This window comes from Rana temporaria, chromosome 13, assembly GCF_905171775.1.
Source record: "Rana temporaria chromosome 13, aRanTem1.1, whole genome shotgun sequence".
In the NCBI taxonomy this organism is placed as follows: domain Eukaryota; kingdom Metazoa; phylum Chordata; class Amphibia; order Anura; family Ranidae; genus Rana; species Rana temporaria.
In genome coordinates, this window is record NC_053501.1 from 113,921,711 (window position 1) to 113,948,037 (window position 26,327).

The 26,327-nt window shown below is 43.5% G+C and overlaps 1 protein-coding gene across 3 annotated transcripts in view; it reads left to right on the forward strand.

Moving 5' to 3' along the window:
- LOC120920943 (Fc receptor-like protein 3) overlaps positions 1-26,327 on the forward strand; it is a 60,688-nt gene that overhangs the window by 18,618 nt on the left and 15,743 nt on the right. For all 3 annotated transcript variants that reach the window (XM_040333406.1, XM_040333404.1, XM_040333405.1), the window contains exons 7-12: positions 993-1,250; positions 4,762-5,022; positions 9,738-10,019; positions 16,706-16,957; positions 21,227-21,487; positions 23,662-23,955. In XM_040333406.1, the coding sequence (XP_040189340.1) occupies positions 993-1,250; positions 4,762-5,022; positions 9,738-10,019; positions 16,706-16,957; positions 21,227-21,487; positions 23,662-23,955 (1,608 nt within the window). The remainder of the gene's footprint in view (positions 1-992; positions 1,251-4,761; positions 5,023-9,737; positions 10,020-16,705; positions 16,958-21,226; positions 21,488-23,661; positions 23,956-26,327) is intronic.

Here is a 26,327-nt window from a genome sequence, read left to right on the forward strand (position 1 = left end):
CATGACATGTTATGTATCTATTTACTCGGCGTAATATCATTTTTAACATTATACAAAATACTTGGGTTAACTTTAATGTTTTTTTTTTTTTCAAAACAATTGCGTTTGTAAGACTGGTGCACAAATATGGTGTGACATAAAATATTGCAACGATCGCTTTTTTATTCTCTAGGGTTTTTTCTAAAAAATTATATGTATATATGTATATATATATATATATATATATATATATATATATATATATATATATATCTATATATATATATTATATATATATATATAGATATATATATATAGAGGCAGATCCACAAAAGAATTACGCCGGCGTATCTCTTGATACGCCGCGTAATTTCAAATTTTGCACGTCGTATCTTTGTTTTGTATCCACAAAACAAGATACGACGGCATCTGGGATCGATCCGACAGGCGTACGTCTTAGTACGCCGTCGGATCTCAGGTGCATTTTTTCGGCGGCCGATAGGTGGCGTTTCCGTCGATTTCCGCGTCGAGTATGCAAATTAGCTAGTTACGGTGATCCACGAACGTACGTCCGGCCGGCGCATTTTTTTACATTGTTTGCGTTCGGCTTTTTCCGGCGTATAGTTAACCCTGCTATTATGAGGCGTACCAATGTTAAGTATGGACGTCGTTCCCGCCTTGCATTTTTAATTTTTTTACGTTGTTTGCGTAAGTCGTTCGCGAAAAGGGATTTGCGTAGAATGACGTCACCGTCGTAAGCATTGGCTTGTTCCGGTTTTATTTCGAGCATGCGCACTGGGATACCCCCACGGACGGTAAGTTACGGCGGCGTAGTGTATCTTAGATACGCTACGCCCGGCGGAATTATGCGCCGATGTACGTGAATCTTCCCCATAATGTTTGGGGGTTCTAAGTCATTTTCTAGCAAACAAAACTAGTTTAAACTTGTACGCAAAAAAAAAAAAGGCCTGGCCTATATGGAATTTCTAACTGTTTTCTTTTGCTTTTGTTAGTGGTTGAAAAGCCAATGGTGGTTTTCTCCTTAAACTGGGACAAGATTTTGAGAACGGATTCGATTACAATACAGTGTGTCTCTTTTGGGACAATTCGATTCGGCCAAAAATATACCTGGTACAAAAATAATAATATCATGCTCAAAGATCGCCAGTCATTCGGGATTTATACTGCAGCTGATAGCGACATCGGAAATTACCAGTGCCAAACAGATTCTGGAGAAAAGAGTGATCCGGTACACCTCGATGTTTTCTTTGGTAAGTCATAATCAGAAAAGGACATACAGTAAGTGATGGAATTTTTTTTTAAGAAAAATCAATCCAGTTGTATAATACAAAAATGTTGTATTTAAGGATACTTATTGTATTTAGGATACCTGCAAATTTTCAGTGTAAGCTCTCAACTCTAACTAAAAGCTCTAACTACCCTATTGGCCATGTCACTCAATCCTCATTGGCAATGGTGGACTAATGTTTGGGTGTCCATCTTCATTTACATTTAGATACACCCATTAGGCCTCGTACACACGATAGGTTAACCAGAGGACAACGGTCTGATGGACTGTTTTCATCCGTCAAAACCGATCGTGTGTGGGCCCCATAGGTTATTTAACCATCGGTTAAAAAAAGCAATCTTGTTTTAAATTTAACCGATGCATACCTAACCGATAGTAAAAAAACGATCGTTAGTAGGCACGACCATTGGTTAAAAATCCATGCATGCTCAGAATCAAGTCGATGCATGCTTGGAAGCATTGAACTTCTTTTTTTTCAGCACGTCGTTGTGTTTTACGTCACCGCATTCTGACACGATCGTTTTTTTAACCGATGGTGTGTAGGCGCAACGGACCATCAGTCAGCTTCATCGGTTAATTGATGACAACGGTCCTTCAGACCGTTCTCATCGGATGGACTGATCGTGTGTACGAGGCTTAACTCTACCAATTATTCCAAGCCAACTATTATTCTACACCAGGCAAGTGCAAGGCAAAAATAAAAACATAAAAATAAATAGCCCATAAAAAGCTAAAATGCCAAAACCCATTTTTGCAATATTCATCTTCAGTCAAGAGATTTCCACCACAGTACCTTTTTCTGCCACTAGATGTCCTCTATTGGCCTGATTGGCTTCTTGCACTGCTTTTTCCTCTTGTAGTCCAGTCCTGATGCACTCAACTCACTAACTTTTTCTGCCACTAGATGTCCTCAGTCTGATGCACTCAACTCACTACAGTAGGTGACCGCGATATTGTTTCAATCTCGCTGCTTTTACACTGAAAAAACAGCATGGGGGGTTCCCCCAAATCCATACCAGACCCTTATCGGTCAGAAAAGGGGGTGGGGATGAGTGACCACCCCCCCTCCTGAACCGTACCAGATGTCCTCTATTGGCCTGATTGGCTTCTTGCACTGCTTTTTCCTCTTGTAGTCCAGTCCTGATGCACTCAACTCACTAATTATTTCTGCCACTAGATGTCCTCAGTCTGATGCACTCAACTCACTACCTTTTTCTGCCACCAGATGTCCTCAGTCTGATGCACTCAACTCACTACAGTAGGTGACCGCGATATTGTTTCAATCTCGCTGCTTTTCTCCGCGAGATTGACCACCTTCGAGCCCTGTCGTGGGAGCCAGCGCCGAGCTGGCTCGCCTGGAAGGGAAAAATGTTGTTGAAGCCGACATACATCAGACTTTCAATTAACAGGGATCCGACTTGGATACCTGCCAATACACTGTGTTTGGTATGAATCATGAGGGGGAACTACACGGCAAATTTTAAATAAAAAAACTGCATGGGTTCCCCTCTAGGAGCATACCAGGCCCTTAGGTCTGGTATGGATTTTAAGGGGAACCCCCTACATCGAAAAAACGGCATGGGGGGTTCCCCCAAATCCATACCAGACCCTTATCGGTCAGAAAAGGGTGTGGGGACGAGCGACCACCCCCCTCCTGAACCGTACCAGGCCACATGCCCTCAACATGGAGGGTGGGTGCTTTGGGGCAGGCCAAAGAGTGTAAATTTGGAAAACCATTTATCACTATTCTTCCACTTCACAATTATGTGTCACTTTGTGTTGGTCCCAATAAAATACATTTACGTTTTTGGTTGTAACATGACAAAATGTGGACAATTTCAAGGGGTATGAATACTTTTTCAAGGCACTGTAATCAGCCTAAGAAACAGAATGCCTGACTAACAACTAACTATATACAATCTATACAAAATGGGGAACATGGACAAATAGGGTCAACTGGAGATGAAGGGAACAGATGGGAAGAAGGAACCAGGACTAGGATCAGACACAAGGGGAGCAGGAAAGAGGCAGCAGGATACAGCATACAAGGCAGGAGTAGGAATAGGATACTGGCTAGCAGTATCTGGCAGCAAGAAATGCAAAACCCTGGAGCAAAAGGCACTAATAGGGGAGGACCTAAATATTTTCCCAGCATAAGATGGATTTCCACCTTATGCTGGCTGCTGGGAGGATATTTAGGTCCTCTGATTAGTACCTCTTGCTCCAGTGTTTTGCTTTGCTTGCTGCTTGCTGGGAGACAACTGCTGGTGAACACTGGAATTACAACCCTCGCCCAGGGAACCACAATGCCACCAGCCGGTGATCCAGGTCATGGCAAGGGGCTTAGAAACTTTGTTCAAATTTTATTGCTCTCTGTGTTTCTTCTGGGATTATTAACCTTCTCTTTTGTGTCCTGGTGACTTTTGTCACAAGGTCTGAAAGTGAGAAGTGAGGGGAAAAAAATATACGATATTGAATTGCCCCCAGAAAAGGTTTAGACAGGAAATCTTCCAATGAAGAAGACCATTTAAGTGGCAACTGTCTCAGAATGGATTTCCCCTCACTTTGGGGAGATCTTTCTTACTTCTGGTTGTGTCTATAGGACAGGAAGTAAAGGGAAAATCTCCCCAATGGAACATCGATAAAAAAAATAATACAAGGGTTTACCTTTTCTACTTAATACAAAATAAAAATATTACCTTTAGATATACTTTATATTCTAAACACCCTCATTCTAAAAAGTTAGATCTCTACACCAGTATGATAAAGCAAGTATATTGTTACTTTTGTAGACAGGTTAAATTCTAGTACTTGTAGTTATGGAATGTACAGTGGAACCTCTGATTACAAGCATAATCCCTTCCAGGAGAATTCTCTTAAAACCAAAGCACATATCAACGTGAGTTTCCCCATAGAAATCAATGGAAACGAAAATAATTAGTTCCGCATTGACTTCAATGGCATGCAATTCCACATGTGGCCAGAGGTGGGGGGCACCGGAGAGTCTCAGAAATGATAGAGGACAGCTCGGCTGACCTAGGAAACCCTCGGAAAGGCTTGGAAACACCCAGGAACTGAGTATTTCCGAGTATTTGCAAACGGCTCTGGTCGGCTCTGCTCGGCTCCAGCGCCCCCGCACCTCAGGCCAAATGCGGTACTGCACACCCCATTAGCTTGAATTCTGCTCATTTTGTGAGACAACACTCGCAAACCGTGTCAGAATTTTTTTTAAAAAGTTGCTCGTCTTTCAAAATGCTTGTTAACCGTGTTACTCGTAAACCGAGGTTCCACTGTAATTGTTTTCTACTTATCATGATTGTGCAGATTTATTATAAATAAAGATGGATGATGGGAAAATTGTTCTAGTATTTAACTGTTAAGAAAAGTAGCGACTTATTCAGATGAATTGATTATTATTATTGTTATTAATAATATATTCAAAATAGTCCATATATTACACATTTTTTTTTTAGTCTGGCTCATCTTGCAAGTCCCAAACTTTATCCACGAGGGGGACTCTGTCACACTGAAATGTTACATGTGGCGTACCGGTGTAGCCAAAAACACAACGTTTTACAAAGATGACAAGATGATAAAATTTGCGGACAATCTTTCAGATTTGGACCTTGGAGTTGTGTCCAAAGATGCAAGTGGAAAATACAAATGCACACGATTTATAAACACCGGTTCAGCTTCAAAGATTTATACTGCTGAGGAATTTATTTCAGTAGCAGGTAACTTTTGAGAACCTTCTCCCAATGTTTTTGTTTCAATCAGGGCTCTGTTGGTAAGTATGGGGCTGTCTACCCAACAGACATGTACAATCTGTTTAGTTACAAATTGAAAATTTCCATTATTCAGGGTTTCAGATGTATACATAATGGCCGAATCACATGTGCAAGTTATGAATCGAAATTCAGATGAAATTTCTATTATTCAGGGTTTTGGCTGTATCCATAATGACCGAATCACAATAGTAACGAATTTCAAGGAATCCAAAATAAATTATAAAAAAATAAAAAAAATTACACAAATTTGAATGCTAAAATTAATTTGAATTTGAAAATGTATTTGAATTTGAAAATGAATTTCAATTTGATAATGATTTTAAAATTTGAAAATGAAATTGAATTTGAAAATGAATTTGAATTTGAAAATGAATTTGAAAATTAATTTAAATTTGAAAATTAATTTGAATTTAAAATAGAAATATATTGAAATAAATGCAGCAAAGTTATAAAGTGAAATAAGATCCATAATGACCGAATCACAATAGTAACAAATTTTAATGAATCCAAAATAAATTATAACAAAACAAAATGCACAAATTTGAATTTGAAAATGTATTTGAATTTGAAAATGTATTTGAATTTGAAAATGAATTTAAATTTGAAAATGATTTTGAATTTGAAAATGAATTTGAATTTGAAAATGATTTTGAATTTGAAAATGAATTTGAATTTGAAAATGAATTTGAAAATGAATTTGAATTTAAAAATTAATTTAAATTTGAAAATGTATTTGAATTTGAAATAGAAATATATTGAAATAAATACAGCAAAGTTATAACGTGAAATAAGATTATAAATCATACTTAGGTTACTTTATAGAATATAATAAAATGGAATAGATTAGAAAGGAATAGAAAATTATTTTTATTATTATTATTATTATACACGATTTATATAGAGCCAACAGTTTACACATCACTTTACAATGTATAGGGGGGGGGGGGGCAACATATTTACAGTACAGTTCAATTCAAAAGGTACAGGAGGACTTCTAGGGAGGGGGTGGTGGTACAAAAGGTAATAGCTGCATAAAATGATTTAATGGGGGTGAAAATAATAGAATTCAATAGAATAGAACAGAATACAACAGAATAGAAAATAAAAGAATACGATAGTGTAAAATAGAAAATAAAGAAATAGAATAGAAAAAGAGACAAGAATAGAATTAAAATAGAATCAATTTGTATAAAAAAGAAAAAAATAGAAAGAATATAGTTGTCTTCCAAAATGTTATTTTCTAAATTTGGGTGTCAAAATTCTAATTTTTAACTGAATAGGCTGGAAGGAATAAAATAGAAAGAATATAGCCATCTTCCGAAATTCAGAATTCAAATTTTAAATAGAGTAGAATAAAATAGAAAGAATATAACCATCTTCCTAATTTGAATTTAAAAATGAATTTGAATTAGAAAATTAATTAGAATTTGAATTATAAATATATTGAAATAAATACAGTAAAGTATAAACGTGAAATAAGATGATAAATCCTACTTAGGCTGCTTTATAGAATATAATAAAATATAATAGATTAGAAGGGAATAGAAAATAATAGAATACAACAGAATACAATAGAATATAAATTTAAATAATACAATAGTATAAAATAGAAAATAAAGGAGTAGAATAGAAAAAAAAGACTAGAATAAAATAAAATTAGAATACATTAGAATAAAATAGAATAGAAAGAATATAGCTGTCTTTCAAAATGTTATTTTCTAAATTTCAGTGTCAAAATTCAAATTTTGAATAGAATAGACTGGAATGGAATAAAATAGAAATAATATAGCCATCTTCCGAAATGAAAAATTCAAATTTGAAATAGAAAAGAATAAAATAAATTGAATACAGCCATCTTTCCCGAAATTCAAAATTCTAATTTTAAATAGAATGGAATAAAATAAAAATAATTCAAAATCCGGAATTCAAATCGATTAGAAAATAACGAATATACTAAACAAATCTGAATATACAGAACAAATTCCAAAAGGCAATCACTCTAACTCCATGAATATGATGAAACAAAATGATTGAAGAAAGGACTGATAAGTTGGGCTTTAAGGGCACACAGTACAAATAGATGTAGAAAACTAAAGATTTATTTAGTATGAAATATCATAAAAGTGGAATGACATAAAATCAAAAAAATTACGAAATTAGGTCAGCAACTAATACCACAACTGTGATTACAACAATATACAATCATGTCATATATAGGCTTCGTTAGAGAGCACGGTTACAGGTACAATGTTGAGTTGTGTATCCAGTGTGGTATTCCAAAAGTTTTGGTGAAGAGCTTGCTCGACATGTTACGCGCTTTGCGCTTCCTCAGGAGCATAAGATATTGCATCTAAAAAATAGGTCGCATTGGGGGTAGACAAGCGACAGTAGCGTGTTAACCCCACAGTGGCTGGACGGACAGAATATATCAAGCCAGCCAAGCGTGGGGAAATAATCAAAAACACTGAATTGTAAGCATACAGGTGTTCGGACAGTCAGGTGCTGGTAGGCACTAAAATCTCGGATCCAGGGATCTAAAGCATGCGGTAATTCAAAGCTCACAGTGCTGGGCTGGGCAAGATAGGTAATAGCATATGATAAGGCAATCCAAAAGATCCTGGGTATGTGAACCCAAGGATATTATATAGGATTACCAAAGCTAGTTCCTGCAGCCTGATCAGCAGAATGAGTACCGCATGTGTCCCCAAGGAAGCGATGACGCCGATATATTAGCCGACTTATTAGTCCTTTCTTCAATTCTCGTTATATCGGGGCGTTGGCACATTATATATAGGTGCATTCGCAGTGTCACCACGCGATATATGCACATTAAAATAGGTCTTCCCTTTTTATGAAACAAAATGATTGTCTTTTCTCCACTCTCCCCTATGGGGGGATCGGATGAACATGGACCATCTGTCCGCGTCCACCCGATCCGATCCGCCAGAAGGATGGAAAAGTAGGTTTTACCACCGTCACACTTTGGCGGATCGGAGCGGGTCGGATGTCACCGGACATGTCACCGCTGACATCCGCGACTCCATAGAGGAGCACGGAGCGCCCGTTCAGGTCCGCCTAAAAAACTGGCAGGCGGACCTGAACGGGCCGCCCGTGTGAAAGAGCCCTACATGGATATAGTAGACTTCACTCTTCTTGAAAGGCTTTCCACAAGATTTTGGAATGTGTTTCCGGAATAAGTGTCCCATTTAGCCAAATGAGCAAGTACTTACAGTATATTGTACAAGAAGATCTGGCTTGCATTTGGCATTTAAAGCGGAGTTCCGCCAATTAATTTTTTAAAGTCAGCGGCTACAAATACTGCAGCTGCTGACTTTTAAAATAAGGACACTTACCTGTTCAGGGTGCCCGCGATGTCGGCACCTGAAGCCGATCTCTGCCTTGGCTCTCAGATACTGCAGCCGCCATCTTCGGTAAGGCCTATTGTGCATGGACGTGTCGTAGATTCCTGCAAATAATGCAGGGATCTGCTCCCCCCACCCCCTGAAAGGTGCCAAATGTGACACCGGAGGGGGAAGGATTCGGACACCGGAGGTTCCATTTTTGTGTGGACCTCTACTTTAAATTCATCCCACAAGTGTTAATTTGGGTTGAGGTCAGGCCTCTGTGCAAGCAACTAAAGTTCCTCCACACCAAACTAATCAAACTGTGCCCCAACTCATGGGCTTTAACCCCCGGGTGTGTTTTGGGGAGGAAAGCTCCGATTCAGACAAAAGAACAAGTACTGATATTGGACAAGAAGGCCGGAATTGCATTTGGAATTCAAATTTATCCCAAAGGAGTTCATGGATTTGTGCTTGGGCCACAGCCATGCTGGACCAGAATGGGATCTTCTCCAAACTGTTCCAACACAAGGCTGGAGACTCACAATTGTCTAAAATGTCTGTATTGTAGTGTTATCTGTACCCTTTACTGAATATACCATCATTCCGTCATTTGGATGGGGTTTAACCGCTTGCCGACGGCCTCCTGCACATACACAACGGCAGAATGGCACTGCTGTGCAAAGCAACATACCTGTACATTGCTTTGAATCTGCCACCGTGAGGGCACGCGCGCGCTCCTGCCGTGAGCTCCGTGACTGTGCCCGCAGGACCCGCGTCTCGATGTCCGCCGGTGTCCCGGAACGGCAGAACAGGGGGATGCCTTTGTAAACTAGGCATCTCCCTGTTCTGCCTAGTGACATGACACTGATTTACTGCTCCCTGTCATCGGGAGCAGGGATCACTGGCGTGTCATTGTAAGCCCCGCCCCCACAAAGTTAGAACACATCCCTAGGACACACTTAACCGCTCGCATGAATGTGTGGAGTTCTTGCGGGGAGGACCAGAGACAGCCGCCGAGGAACCCCAGAAGACATGGATCGGGGCCACTCTGTGCAAAACAAGCTGCTAAGTGGAGGTAAGTATGACATGTTTGTTATTTTTTTTTTCTTTACAAACCCTTTAACTAGAAAGTAAAACAGATGTCAGGTTTTGCCCTTTGCGTAGAGATAAGTCCAAACCAAGGTCAAAAGATTAACTGTACAACATGGACCATCTAGGCAAGGTAAAAGTGAGATAAAAATATATTTATTTCTTTATCTTATGGTTGATTTATTTAATTACAACTCTCACCCGTATCTCCTGTATTTGATTTTCTAGATCTTTTTTCTCCCCCGGAAGTATTAGTCAGCCCATACTCAATGAATGAAGGTGCGGACATGACTCTCACCTGCCACACCATCCTCAGTCCCCGGAAACAGTCTACAGAATTGGTTTTTACCTTCTACAAAGATGGGCAGCAAGTGCAGAACCCCGGTGCATCGGAGAAGTACGAGATTCAGTCAGTGCAGCCAAAGGATTCTGGGATTTATACCTGTAAAGTGTCTAATAAACAAGGAACTGTGACTAAGACGAGCAAAGCGACTTCCGTCCAAATACAAGGTGTGTATAGAACATTGGCTTCTGTTTAGAAGGCTGTTTATGAAATAACAGATGTTATTAGAAGGTCAGTACTTGGTGTACTAAACTAAGGGACAGTTCCTTTGCAAAGTAAAAATTCTGTTGCAAACTGAACAGTGTGTTACCTTTAATAAATAAACTCCTAAATATCCTGTTTAGAAATTACAGATTTTGTTTTCTTTTAAGAAATTTGCCTTATATTTTATAATGCAGACCCTTTAGGCCAGTGGTTCTCAACTTTTCAAGTGCCATGACCCTGTGATAGAATTTTCCAAGTTGTGGGGACCCTCTAACAGTAAAATTATAAAGCAAAACATCAAGGAGAGACCGATTTGGTTGCCAACATCCCTGGGTTACAGACAAAATAGAGAGGAACCCCCCAAAAGAAGTTGGGACTTTAAGGGCAACGACACAATAGTAGTATTATTACAATAATAATTTATTAATTTACACATATATACATGAATAAAAACACATGATCAGTGCGTGGATATTGATGCGTAGATTCCCGCGAGGATCCGGTAAAACCCCACGCATTTCGGGACGCAGTCCCTTCGTCAGGGGATAATATCCAAGCGTAGTCATACTATATGATAGAAATAACAACATTTTAGAATATTGTACATTAGTGCATCAGTTATTAGTACATACAAATACAGCAAGAGCATAACAATCAGAATTATCAAGTCATACCCATCATAGCACTATTAGGACCCATAGCTGAACCAGCGCATCCCCCAGAGAGGCCAAGGATAACCCTCCGGGGGTCAGAAGACACATGCAGAGAGTGGGGTCCCCCCAATAATCCCAACAGATCCGAAGGGCACCACCCAAGGGCAGACAAAGAAGTCACCAGGAAATACTCCTCAATTTTAAAATAAAAATTATATATATATATATATATATATATATATATATATATATATATATATATATATATATATATATGGAAATGAATAAATTTAAATAAATAAGTACTCCCTATAATATGGAACCCCATAGCAACCCTCCTACTAAATCCCCTTAGCTCAGAAACCGACAAATCCTCAACACATACCTTTAAATGGCAGATATGTCTGATTACAGAGAAATCGCCAATACTGTAGCAGACTTTCAAAGTGTAGTGGCCTTAATGTGATTATTCCCTGTAAATAGACAGTTGAGTATTTAATGTAAAATATTAGTCCCATAAGGATTAAACTTAGGGCATGTAATCCTGTAAAAATACCTACCTCAACACATTCCTCCAAACATGCATCACTGCCATCGGCCATGACAAAAGGCCGATCAGCAATGGTGATTAAATAGGAGAGGAGAGGGAGGAGACAGGGGCCAGAGGTGGGGCGTGATAATGCAAGCCATCACTGCCTGTAACCGAGGCAGAGAGTGGGCGGAAGCGGACGAAAAAAAACGTTGTGACGTGATTCACGTCAGGCGTCGCCGCAGACCGGACAGGGGAGAGGGCGGTAATGGGAAATGCGGAGTCATGACGTAATACACGTCAGACGTCGCCACCTACAAACCTAGACACAGGGACAAAAAGGGAGAATGGGCGGAAGTGAAGGGCACCGCATCATGACTGAATTGCATCAGGCATCGCGGCACACAGGTCCGGCCCCAAGGGGCGGGCATCACAATGACGCGATCGTGCCATACATCCTATGCTGGTATACTACAAGCGGCGCCAGCAACCCACATACAGCTGGTATACCAAAAAGCTGGCATATCAACAGCAACCCACACAAAGAGGGAGGCAGTCATAATCTCATTCGCCCCATTCATCAATCCACATAGGCATTGATGACACGCCAACGGTCCTCCATACATGGAGACGAAAAGTGACAAAGGGGCTATATGACATTTACAGAAAAGAGGAGTAACATGGCGATAATCGCTGCCCACAACCAGAAAGAGCCCAAAGGACCCGGGCAGAGGCAGCAAGACAGCGCACATGCCCACATCCATAATTAGTGGAAAGCCGCATAAGCCCGCTGACGCACATACGGCCCAATGGCACGCAACCACTAATGGGTGCATGCCAGGCCATAAAACAGTAAAATTATTTTTGTATCTGTTATACCTGAAGGGTTCCACATGTACTGGCACTTTAAGGCTGGCTCCACCCAGCAGTGATGACAAGGGTCAAGGGGCATAGTAGCCATCTTGGAGAGAGCATATGTAGGAAGCTGATAAGATATACTGTCCTGAGATGCAGGTTGCAGTGTACAGATGACCTGAATTAAACATCCATTGTTCCAGACCAGAAAATTGTGTCTCTCACAACACAGAGGATACAACAGTGGCGACGAGCATGGGATTTACAAAGTAATTTGGATTGACATTGTGGATTGTCACCTGGATACAAGCAATCACAGATCCCAGCAGGAAAATGTCATTAATCGGGACATTAAGTGAGTTTGATGGAGAACAGACATCCTGGAGTTCCTGGGTTGAGAGGCAGGAACAGTATTTCAGTGCAAATGCCATCCCAGACAACAGGCAAGTAGCAACATTTGTGACAGTGGTTGGTGCCAAAACATATGACACTCTTTGGGATCTGCTTTCCCCTGTAAAACCAGCAACTAAGACATTGGCAGAGCTGCTGACACTGCTAGAGGATCACATCCATCCTAAACCACTAGAAATTGCAGAAAGATTTTGTTTCTATCAGAGGCAGCAGCAGACAGGTGAAGAGATTAAAGCTTATGTGCTCGCCCTTCGCAGACTAGCCTCTACCTGTTCTTTTGGGGAGTACCTACCTACTGCACTGAGAGATAAGTTTGTTATTGGACTGAATTGTGAGTCGACCCAAAAGAGACTGTTAACAGAGAAAGACATTACTCTTTCAAAGGCAATTGAGATAGCTTCAGTGATGGAAATGGCTGTGAAAGATACAGAGGAATTGAACCCCCAGAGCAGAAGGGAAGAGGTAAAGCAGGACGTTTTCAGAACAGCAGTCAAGCCAACTGCTGCAAACTGGAAATACAGACCCCCACCAAGCCAGGAGTCAGCTTGCTACCGTTGTGGGAATACAGACCATGATCACAAAGTCTGCCGGTTTATGGATCAGACATGTCATAATTGCGGTAGAACCGGCCATCTGAAACGAGTTTGCCGTAGCAAGAAGGTGCGAGATAAACAACCTCTGAACCCCAAGACAAAGACATATATGGTGGGAAGATATACATCATCATCTGAGTCAGAGGATAAGGAAGTGCTCCTCAGATTAGACATACATCATATGCATTCAGCACCCTCCGCAATGACTGTAGATGTAACCGTTGAGGGAAAGAAACTCAAGATGGATGTAGACACAGGAGCAGCAGTTTCAGTTATCACCCAGAAAAAATGGAGACAATTTCAGACCCGAACAACTGTCCGCCCAACAGCAATCAAACTGCAGACATACTCAAAGCAGATACTCAACCCACTGGGTTACGCAAAAGTAAAGGTATTGTACAAGGGTCAGACAAAGAGACTGCCATAATATATCCTAGAAAATGGGGGACCCCCTCTCTTTGGGAGAGACTGGATTGCTTACTTTGGTATGCCAGACATCGCCATAAGTCCCTGTAACACCGTTACAATTCCATTAGGAGATAATGAGGGATGGGTGTTGTCCCTGAAGCAGCGGTTCCCAAAGATTTATGATGACCAGTTGGGAAAAATAAAGCATGACTGTGTGAGACTCAAGCTGAAACCCAACGCTCAGCCTAAGTTCTTCAAAGCTCAGACAGTACCTTTCGCACTCTGAGCAGGTGTGGAAGCAGAACTAAGTCAGCTGGAGGAACAAGGTGTCATCTCAAAGGTAGAGCACAGCGAGTGGGCATCACCAGTTGTACCGGTAAAGAAAGCGAATGGGGATTTGCGCATTTGTGGCAATTTCCGCATGGCACTGAACTTCCAACTGGAAATAGACCAGTATCCCCTACCCAGAGAAGATGACATTTTTGTCTCTCTTTCAGGGGGTCAAAGTTCACCAAGCTTGATCTAAAACAAGCATATTTACAGTTTGAGGTCCATCCTTCTTCCCGCAAGTTTCTGACCGTCAACACCCACAAGGGACTGTGTGAATATAATTGGATGGTGTTTGGGGTAGCCTCTGCCCCAGCCATTTGGCAACGAAAAATGGACGAGATTTTGGCAGACATTCCTGCTAGATGACATGCTCATCACGGGACGGACCGACCAGGAACACAAGCAGAATGTAGAGCTTGTGTTCACTTTCAGACTCCAAGAACAGGGTCTGAAAGTGAACTTAGCAAAATGCCAATTCATGGTGCCTAAATTGGAGTTTTGTGGCCATCTTGTAGATGCAGAGGGTATACACACCACGGAAGCCAAGGTTGATGCTTTAGTCAAAGCTCCAGCCCCAACCACCGTCCAGCAGCTGCGATCATACCTTGGCTTGCTGAACTATTACCACAAATTCCTGCTAGATCTGGCACACACCTTGTTCCTGTAGAACAAGCTTTTGGAGAAACACTCCAGATGGGACTGGTCGGCTGCATGCCAATGTGTTTTTGAAGTTTCTAAGCGAAAGCTTTTGGCATCACGCATGCTCGTGTACTATGACCTCCAGAAGCCTCTCACCTTGGCTTGTGATGCCTCACCCTATGGTCTGGGGGCGGTACTATCCCACATCTTACCAGATGGGTCAGAAAAACCAGTGGCATTTGCCTCCAGGTCTTTGACAAAAGCAGAAAGCAATTACTCACACATTGACAAAGAGGCTCTTGCGCTGATATGGGCAATTAAGAAGTTTCATCTTTACCTGTATGGTAGGGAATTCACCATACTGACGGACCATAAACCACTCCTTCAGATCTTTAGCCCTGACAAAGTCATCTCCCAGACTACTGCGGCCCGCCTCCAACGCTATGCCCTATTCTTGGGGGCATATAGCTACAAAATTCAGTATCGTGGTCATGATGCCAATGCTAATGCGGACGCTATGTCCCGACTGACAGGGAGGTCCGTGGACTCTTCTCCACCAGTCAAGAGTTGTCGTTACACCAGCCTGTCCTTCTTGTCTTCTGGGGAGATAGCAGCACCTATAACCAAGGATATCTTTCTGAAAACAATACTCTCCTGGGTCCTGTTGGCCTGCAACTGTCACACAGGAGTATGAACCTTATTTCCGTAGGCGTATGGAATTAACTGTGGCTGGCAACTGTGTTTTATGGAGAGATCGAGTGATCATTCCACAGACCCTCCGGAGACACATTCTGGACTTGCTACATACTGGTCATCCCGGGGGAACATGTATGAAACAAAAGGCCATAGGACTCTCTCTACGTTTCAGATAGAGAAAGGAGCTATGTGTTAGTGGGCGTTCTGACTCTCCTGTAGTCCATGGGAGGAGGCGAGCACGACACTCCACACCAGGGAGAAAGCCTTGCATTACTGTGTGGAGTAACAGAAAAGAAGAACAGGAAGTGAGGAATTCTCAGAAGAAATAAGGAAGTTTAAAAGCAAAATGGAAGGATGAGGTAAGTAAAGAAGGACTGCACTAAGGTAAAGGAAGCTATTTAGGGAAAACAAATTGTACCTTTACAACCCCTTTAATATAGAAATTGATTGAAATGCCTTTTTGGCCCTTGGTCATCAGGTTCTAATCATGTGCTTCTAAAAAAAATGTTTTAAAATCCAATGCATCCGGTGTGTAGATTAGGGGGCTGGACGCATGGATCGGGGTAGCAGTGCCCCTTACGCCCCTTATGCATGGGATGCCACTGATTGAAACGTGTTCTAGGGTAAATGAGACTTAAGCTTTGTACACACGATCCGTCCATCCGATGAGAACGGTCTGAAGGGCCGTTGTCATCGGTTAACCGATGAAGCTGACTGATGGTCCGTCGCGCCTACACTCCATCGGTTAAATAACCGATCGTGTCAGAGCGCGGTGACGTAAAACACAACGACGTGCTGAAAAAAACGAAGTTCAATGCTTCCAAGCATGCGTTGATTCTGAGCATGCGTGAATTTTTAACCGATGGTTGTGCCTACTAACGATCGGTTTTGACCTATCGGTTAGGAATAAAGGTTAAATTTAAAGCAAGTTGCCTTTTTTTTTAACCAATGGTTAAATAACCTATGGGGCCCACACACGATCGGTTTTGACCGATGAAAACAGTCCATCAGACCGTTGTCCTCTGGTTAACCTATCGTGTGTACGAGGCCTTAATGCACCCTTAGGATGGGGGCTAAAAGCTGTGGCTCTGAGAGCTCTGCTAAAAGCAGCCTTCACCCAGTGCCATCATGGACATGCCCTCTGTTTGTGTTTTTATTTAGTTTATTTTGCTTAGTAATAATATAAACATTATTTGCACTGGTAAATGTTCCCCAGGGCAGTGCCACCCCCCTCCCCAATGCTACTTTTTGACAACTCTTTGCCTATTAGCCCATAAAATGGGCATTTTTGACACATTCCGTTCCCATTGATTTCAGTAGGATTCAGGTGTGGCATCCAAACTTCTCTTTGAAGTTTGCCAAAACCTGCTCGAACCAAACCCAGGTAAGTTCAATACCTCACTGCTCAAAACCAGAAAAACACTAAAAAGCTAGTAGAGAACAAGAAATTTTCTAGCAAATTTTCCGCAAAAAAGATGAAAACAATCGGACAAACAAAAAAAATGATACTTGTTGAATGTATTGTGTCTTTTTAGGTATGGCCGTGGTGGCTTTCACGCCAAATTTCGGGAAAATTATTACTGGGGAATCCATGACTTTCATGTGTAATGTGGATTCCAACATGAAAGGAGATCAGACTTTTTACTGGTACAAAGACAACGAGAAGATTAAAGAAACCCAACAGAGATTTACGATTCAATCTGCAAGCGTGAATGACAGCGGATATTACCAATGTCGGTCCAGCGTAACTCATTTAAGTGACCCTGTCAGGTTGGACGTCTCCAACAGTAAGTAAAAATGACAAAATAACCAATTACTTCTCTACTAGATTAAATATCATCTTTTTTTGGTTACCAAACTTTTCTTAGTTTTGAATTGAATGAGTTGAGTTGAGTTGTGTTAAGAGGTATCTTGATATCGTGATGAATGGGAAAGGGTTACCATTGCATCTGGGTGCTGTGCTTCTCCGTTCTGGGAGACTTCCCCTCACTTCCTGTTGTGTCCTCTGACAGGAATGGAGGAAGAACTCTCAAAAGAAGACCTAAACCATAATAAAGCTCTTTTATTAGTAGAATTGCAAAGAGTCAGATGGATTTTCTTGCTTCTGTGTCCGTTCTGAAGATTCCCTTTACTTTCTTTGCTATTGCCTGGACAGTTAATCCATTTGGACAATCCAATTGAAAATGGCCATCTAGGTTAACCAATAGAACAAAAATTAAGAAATTGAAAACCTCCATATACAGAACCCTATACTCACAGTTGATTTAGAGCAGTGGTTCTCAACCTGGGGATCGGGACCCCCTCGGGGGTCAAATGATGATTTGTCAGGGGTCACCAAATCCTGGGCTGTTCCTGAAGCCCGCACCTTTTTTTGCAGCCACCCAGCAGGGCTGTCCCTGGAGCCCACAGCCGCTCACTCAGCCTCTTTGCAGCCACCCATTCAGTTCACAACATGGCTGGGGGGGCAGAGACTTTAGGTCAGCTGACTGGTGAGGAATTTGAAGTGAAGACATAGTGAGTAACACTACCTGTGATTTTAGTTCCCATTAAAAGTCCCCACTACAGTTCTCAGATCAGCAAATGACCTTGATCAAGACCACCTATGTTGGCTGAACTCTCCCACCAGCACTGCCACTCATCCCAACTCTCCCATCAGCACTGCCACTCATCCCAACTCTCCCACCAGCACTGCCACTCATCCCAACTCTCCCACCAGCACTGCCACTCATCCCAACTCTCCCACCAGCACTGCCACTCATCCCAACTCTCCCACCAGCACTGCCACTCATCCCAACTCTCCCACCAGCGCTGCCACTCATCCCAACTCTCCCACCAGCACTGCCATTCATCCCAACTCTCCCACCAGCACTGCCACTTATCCCAACTCTCCCATCCCCACTGCCACTCATCCCAACTCCCCACCCCCAAGGAGTAAGGAAAGAAATAAAAATAGAGATTACGTGGAAAGTTAAGGAAAAGTGGGGGAACAACAAATAAAAAGGGAGAGAAAGAGCAAGAAAAACGGCTAGATTGAGGGATGGTGGAAAAAAGAAGAAGAAATTAGGATAGATGTAGGGGAGGATGGGCTATGTGTGACATGACACTGATCACCGCTCCCGATTACAGGGAGCAGTGATCAGTGTCCTGTCACTAGGAAGAATGGGGAAATACTTGTTTACATAAGCATTTCCACGTTTTTCCTCACCGAGGGATGATCGCGGGTATCCCATGCAGACATCGACTCCGCGGGACCCACAGTCGGACTTACGGAGCTCGCGGCGGGCGCGCCCACAATGGCGCTCTTAAAGGGCCAACGTATATAAACGTTGATCTGCCCAGTCGCACCATTCTGCCGACGTATATCGGTGTGGCGCGGTCGTTAAGCAGTTAAAAACATAACTAGTTCTTGAGGGAGTCTATTTCACATATTCACAGCTCTTACTATAAAGAAGTCTTTCTATGTGTGGTGGTTTCCTCCAAACGTAAAGAGGGCACCTTCAAGTGAATAACAATATGGTGGTGGGAAACTTCCCCAACGTAGATATAATGGGCAGGGCCGATCCTAGGGTCACATGCGCCTGGGTGCAGAAATATTTCTGGCATCCCACATGGGCGAAGTCATTTTACTAACTCCTCCCCATTTACAGCCAACGCCGCAGCACTGTCAGTGTGAAAGGGCTCTTGGTACATCTCATTATACATCACATCTGTAGGATGGACTACTGAGGCGCAGGAATGGGCAGAGGCTGTGTATCCTATGCAATCTACCATGCCATAAAACATCTAGAGCAGGGGCAGCCCAGAGCACATATAAAGGGATGCCATCCTCCAGCACACAGCACACTGAACACTGTGACTCACCTCAGTTCTCTTTCTGTGCAGCCCGAGATAGAGATGGGAGGGGGAGGCATTCCAACTGGAGTTGGTGAAGAAAGTGCAGGATCCAAGACTCCCAGTGTGAGGAATTCATTCCTGCACATCAGCACTGAAAACTAGAACCCTCTGGAAGGTCAGGAAGAGGAGCAGCCCCTCTCCCGAGCACTGCCAGGCTGGACGGGCTGCCCTATGCTCACATATCAGTTCTAGACGGACACACACCTATGCTTAGAACATTAGTTCTGGACGGACACAAACAAGGAGAGAAGGAGGGAGGGGAGAACTCTGGCACTTCGGCGCCCCCACCTCTACAGGCGCCTGGGTGCAAAGCACCCTGTGCACCCTGCCTAGGATCGGCCCTGAAAATGGGTCATGAACTTCCTCTTCTAAATTCTATGCAAAACTATCCAATTTAATTGAAAACAAAATAATGTAACATCTAAAAGTTGAGATTCTGTATGACACTGTCATTATAGCCCAGGGGGGGGGAAAAAAGCAAAATGTTTTTCTTATTGTATTATCCACACCAAGGGGTCTAGTTATAACACTTTTGTTGCATGAACGTTACATGCAATAGCCCAGTCTGAATGAATTCCCCTGTATTTTCTCTATTACGAATACTTCTTATGATCCTCAGCTCCATCTAGTGCCCAAAATTCAGATTTTTTTTCTCTGAAATACCTTAGTCGGAAAAAAATACAGCATTTCAGCCACTAGATGGAGCTGACGTTCCTAGAAAAAAATAAAATTCGAGAAAATATGGGAAAATGTATGCAGGCCGGGCCAATTCTTGTGACGTTCATCAACTAAATATGTTATCACTATACCACTTGGTATGAAGAATACAATATAAGAAAAATCTTTTAAGGAAAATTCCTCCAGGCAGGGCCAATGATTTTGACATTAGTCCAACAAATGTTCTACCAATGGATCGCCAAGTGTACATAAAGAGAGATACGTTCGGAATGAACGGGCTCACAACTACTGACACTAGAGTAGCTCACTGCTGCCTATGAGACTAACTTTTAGGAAAAAGGACTGGGGGCTTCAGCCCAAAGTCCAAGGCCGTTAACCGGGGGGAGGGGGGCGGTTTGTATGTGACGCAGCTTTTTTTTTTTGGCTAGCATGTGACCTACCCGACCTACATGCACTGACGGTGGTGACCTACATACACTGACCTACCTACACTGACCTACCTGACATACACTGACCTACCTACACTGACCTACCTGACATACACTGACATACCCTGACCTACCTACACTGACCTACCTACACTGACCTACCTGCACTGACGGTAGTTGCCTACATACACTGACCTACCTAACATACACTGACCTGCCTACACTGACCTACCTGACATACACTGACCTACCTGACATACACTGACCTACCTACACTGACCTACCTGCACTGACGGTAGTTACCTACCTACACTGACCTATCTGACATTTACATACACATTATTACACTTTCTGACGGTTCTGACCTACCTCAGCTCAGCGGTGTCACAGCAGCAGGCAGTCATTCCTTAAGAGAGCCGAAGAGCCTGGCTGGAGGGGAGGAAAGCCGAGGAGCCTTGAGGAGAGCCCAGGAGGAGAGGAGAGCCACCCGTGGCCTGCCCGAGCGCCAAGCAAGGATGTGGCCCCGGCACGGCAGCTGTATTGTAATTCCCGCCTTCGCGGTCGCGGCATTGGACCAATGGGACGTCCATCATAAGGCGTTGCGCAGGCTCCAGAAGGCGGGACCTGCTATGGGACTCGGCCACACTCGGCCGCACTCGACCACACTCGGCTACATTCAGCGGCACTCGGGATCAGATCGATCCTGGCGCTCGCTCGGCAGGTCGGGGCTAACAATGCAGTCCTGCCACCGTGAGACTCGGGGCTTTACGGGGTCACATTCGGGGCTTCAGCCACGGCTAGCCGACGCCCCTGGCTCTCAGGTTTTAGACATTCATGAACTTGGTCATCAAGATCCTTTTCCAGTTCCATGCCCACCTTCCTCTGTGAACAACTTTGTACATAGGCAGTACTTTCAATGAAATATGGGAGAAGTTGATGATGTATCCCACAGTTTTTACCCTAAATAAAAATATGTTTTTTGGATAGGTTGACTAGTTAACATTGGCGGCAAGTACGTTACTCTAAAATAACTTAGGATAATATTTTACATTTCAGGTGACCTCATCCTACAAGCTCCTCCTATTATCAATGAAGGTGATGATCTGATCCTGGGATGCCACCATCGGTCTGGTTTGGACTTTAAACAGGTGGAATTTTACAAGGGCGGAGTCTTTATGAAAATTTTGGACAGTGATTCCAATTTGCTGATTGGAAAAGCCTACAAGAATATAACTGGGGCCTATCGCTGCACAAAAACAAGGAAGTTGCCTTTTACTACTAACACCTACAGTGCGGAAGTGTTCATTTCAATCACAGGTAACATCGTGTTTACAGTTTATCCTTTAAAGTCGGCGATATGATTAGAACACTCCTGTCACTTGAAGTGTGTGCGCGGCCAAACGTTTCTTTTTAGTTTTTGGTTTGGAAACTCTGAGATATTTAATGCTTTCCTCTTCCCCATTAACCACTTCAGCCCCAGAGGATTTGGCTGCCCAATGACTGGGCCATTTTATGTGATTCGGCACTGCGTCGCCTTAATGGACAATTGCGTGCTCATTCATGCAGCATGGCTCCCAAACAAAATTGACGTCCTTTTTCCCCCCACAAATAGAGCTTTCTTTTGGTGGTATTTCATCACCACTCTGGTTTTTATTTTTTGCGCGATGATCAAAAAAAGATTTTGAAAAAAAAAGCAATATTTTTCTCAGTTTAGGCCGATATGTATTCTTCTACATACTTTTGGTAAACAGAGTAAAAAAAGGTGGATACCTTGCGCTGCCAATAATAAGTGAATGGAAGCTGCTAACACGGCTCATTTGAATAAAAAGCAAAAAGTGAAAAGGAAAATAAATGTGTAGCGCTCAAACTGACTGTCAATTAGGGTTGTCCAGATACCAGTACAAGTACCAATACATTTTTTCAAGTACTCGCCGATACCGAATACCGATACTTTTATTTAAATGTGTCCCCAAATGCAGCCATGTCCCCCCACAGATGCAGCCATGTCCCCCCCATATATGCAGCCATGTCCCCCCTTATGCAGCCATGTCCCCCCATATGCAGCCATGTCCCCCCCATATCCAGCCATGTCCCCCCATATGCAGCCATGTCCCCCCATATCCAGCCATGTCCCCCCATATGCAGCCATGTCCCCCCATATCCAGCCATGTCCCCCCATATCCAGCCATGTCCCCCCCATATCCAGCCATGTCCCCCCCATATCCAGCCATGTCCGCCCATATGCAGCCATGTCCCCCCATATGCAGCCATGTCCCCCCCCATATGCAGCCATGTCCCCCCCCATATCCAGCCATGTCCCCCCCATATGCAGCCATGTCCCCCCCATATCCAGCCATGTCCCCCCATATGCAGCCATATCCCCCCCATATCCAGCCATGTCCCCCCACATATGCAGCCATGTCCCCCCCATATATGCAGCCATGTTCCCCTTACCTACATGCTGCCGCATCCCCGCTGCCGCCGCCGCTTGGTTAATACAGGCGGCGAACATTACAGCTTTCATTTGAATAGCTGTAGTCTTTCGCGCCGCACTGCGTATAGACACTCCCCCTTGCTTGGGATTGGACAGTTCACCCGAGCAAGGGGGAGTGTCTATACACGGCGCGGCGGGAAACACTACAGCTATTCAAATGAAAGCTTTAATGTTCCCTGCCTGTATTAACCAAGTGGCGGCGGCAGCGGGGATGCGGCGGTATGCGGCGTAGCGTTGGCGGTGGCGGCAGGGGGGAAGTATTCTATTTAGGTATCGGGGGCATTTGCGGGAGTAAAAGTACTCCCGCAAATACTCGGAATCGGTCCCGATACCAATACTAGTATCGGTATCGGGACAACACTACTGTCAATAATGAAAATCAATTGCCAAAAAATGTAAAAACACATAACAATTATAAACAGAATGTGCATCAACAACATACAAGTCCCATATTGTAGGAAATAAATATGGTGCCGCTGGGCACGTGGTGCAGTGTGAACTGTTGCACCTGTTGGTTGGTGCCAAAGCGCAAAAATCGATATAATCCTCCCGACGCGTTTCGTGGGGCCCCAGACGAAGTGCTATGACCACGAAACGCGTCGGGAGGACTCCACTGCCGCCCCATTTGTATACAAAGTGCTTTTAACTCCAGCTAGATGTAAGTTTTATAGCTGTAATTAAATAATTCCATTTTAAACAGGATTACGCTATGTGGCCTCTTTTCTCCTATCTCCATATAGTTTAGTCAGGCCTAGGGCAGCACAAAACCTAAATACACCACTGGTGATTGGTAGGAGACAGCTCTTAGCCATGAGGAAGTGGACAGCCCCCAGACCCTATTGAAATCACATGGGATAAAGATGCAAAGGGGTTTGTGATTGGCTAGTTGTTGGTAGCAAATTGCTAGTGTGCCCTTTTTTTTGCAAACCGTTATTGTAAAAATTGGAAATTGTCTGTTCAAAAGTGATTTAATTATTGGTTTTAATGTCTCTTTCAGAGCCGTTCCCTTACATACAACTAAAGGCAAGTAAAGATCCGATATTCGAGGGGGAGAGTGTAGTCCTCTCATGCCAAACGGCTTTAAACTCAGAGCTGAGCCCCCTCCGTGGCAAGAAAGAGTTACAATTGGCTTTCTACAGAGATGGAGTGAATGTGCAGCCATTCAGCACGTCTGACACGTACAAAATTTTATCAGCTCAGCAGAAGGACTCAGGAAACTATACTTGTGAAGTTAAGAGTTCAATGAACAGCGTGACGAAGATGAGCCAAGCACTTTCCATTGATGTGCAAGGTGATGAGGCCAAAAATGTTGGCGAGAAAAATCTTTTTTGTTTTTCATTTAGATTTTTCTAAAAGTAAAAATTAGGATGGCAAATTTGAAAGAAAACATGCTTGTATTATGTTGAGAAGAAGCCAAACTAAGTTTACATGTGCCGCTCAAGGCTCCACCGGGTTTTCTTGTGTAGCAATGGCTTGGAGTGCAGACAAGGACAGAGCTCGTCCCAGCTCTAGACATCTAATGGAAAAGGGAAAAGTCCTGTGAGGCCCCGTACACACGACCGAACATGTCTGCTGAAACTGGTCCGCGACCGGACAGGTTTCCAGCGGACATTTGTCCAGCCAACCGTTTTGCAGCGCACAAATGTTTCTTAGCATGCTAAGAAACATGTCCGCTGGAAGCCTGTCCGTCAGACATGTTCGGTCGTCTGTACAGACTCACCGTACATGTCCGATTGGCCGCCATCCCTCGCATGCGTCGAATCACTTTGACGCATGCGTGGAAACATTGAACTTCCAGGGCCGCGCACGTCGCCGCGTCATCGTCGCGGCGTTGGCGCGGCCTCGTCACCGTGTATCGTGTACACGCAGATTTCTGTCTGATGGTGTGTACAACCATTAGACAGAAATCTCCGGGCGGACATGTCCGCTGAAAACGGTCCGGCGGACCGTTTTCAGCGAACAGTCCGTCCGTCTGTACGAGGCCTAAGTCGCACATCTGTGCAAAACCCCATAAGAAGGTGTATTAGAGCCTCAGCCTGGGCTCCAACCAGGCCACACCCCCAACACATTTCACTCCAACCACGGAGCTTAGTCACAGGGAATTAATGATTAAACTCTTGTGGCGGAGTGAAACGTGCTAGGAGCATGGCCTGGTTGGAGGCTGTCATATACCTTCTTATGGGGTTTTGCAGAGATGTGAGACTTATGCCCCGTACACACGACCAGGCTTCCCGACGGGAAAACTGCGAGTAGAGCCTTTGGCCGGAAACTGGGAAAAAAAATGGCCAAAAACCGCAGAAAAAAGAGAACCTGCTTGCCCTGTACACACTGTCAGGATTCCCGTCAGGTCAAGGTCCGTCGGAAATCCCGATGGGAAAATTGAGAACCTGCTCTCCCGTACACACGAACTGGTTTTCCAACGGGAAAACTCAGATAAGAGCTTTTGGCCGGAAATCCCAGCCGTGTGTATGCTCCATCTGAGTTTTTCCGACGGGAAAACTGCCAAAAACGTCTGTTTTTCTCATATACGCGGCCGGGTTTTCCACTGGGAAAAAATCCGCCGGGAAAAAAGAGAGCGGGTTCTCATTTTTTGTACAGCGGTTTTTGGGCAGTTTTCCCATCCGGCCAAAAGCTCTCTTCGGAGTTTTCCCATCGGGAAACCTGATTGTGTGTACGGGAGATCAGGTTCTCAAAGTTTCCTGTCGGGATTTCTGAGGGACCTTGACCCGTCGGGAGATTTCTTAACAAACTGATAATTAGACTGTCATAGCATTAGACATTAGATTCATATTTTTTCTTAACCACTGCGGACATATTTTAGGCCAATCATTGTGTAGAATTTGTGAATAATTGGCAAAAAAAAGGGAAATTAATTAGCATTTTAGACACTAGACAGGTCACATGAATTTTAATGGCATCCCAGTCTTAGTTCGCAGGGTTCAATATTGAGTTGGCCCCACCCTTTGCAGCTATAACAGCTTCAACTCTTCTGGGAAGGCTGTCCACAAGGTTTAGGAGTGTGTCTATGGGAATGTTTGACCATTCTTCCAGAAGAGCATTTGTTGGAGGAGAATGCCTGGCTCGCAGTCTCCACTCTAATTCATACCAAAGGTGTTCTGTTGGGTTGAGGTCAGGACTCTGTTCAGGCCCAGTTCCTCCACGTCAAACTCACTTATCCATGTCTTTATGGACCTTGCTTTGTGCACTGGTGAGCAGTCATGTTGGAACAGAAAGGGGCCGTCCCCAAACTGTTCCCACAAAGTTTGGAGCATGAAATTGTCCAAAATGTCTTGGTATGCTTACACCTTAAGAGTTCTCTTCACTGGAACTAAGGGGCCAAGCCCAACCCCTGAAAAACAACCTCACATCATAATCCCCCCTCCAGCAAATGATTTGGGTGGCCCAATACTTTTGGCAATATAGTGTGGATGAGCCAGTTTGGGGCGGAAGAACTTGACTGGCCTGAACAGAGTCCTGACCTCAAACCGATAGAACACCTTTGGGATGAATTAGGCCAGGGAACACACGAACAAACATGTACGGTGAAAGCGGTCCGTCGGACCGTTTTCACCGTACATGTCTGCCAGAGGGCTTCTGTACGATGGTTGTACACACCATCGTACAGAAGTCCGCGCGTAAACAATACGCGGGGCGTGTCCGCGT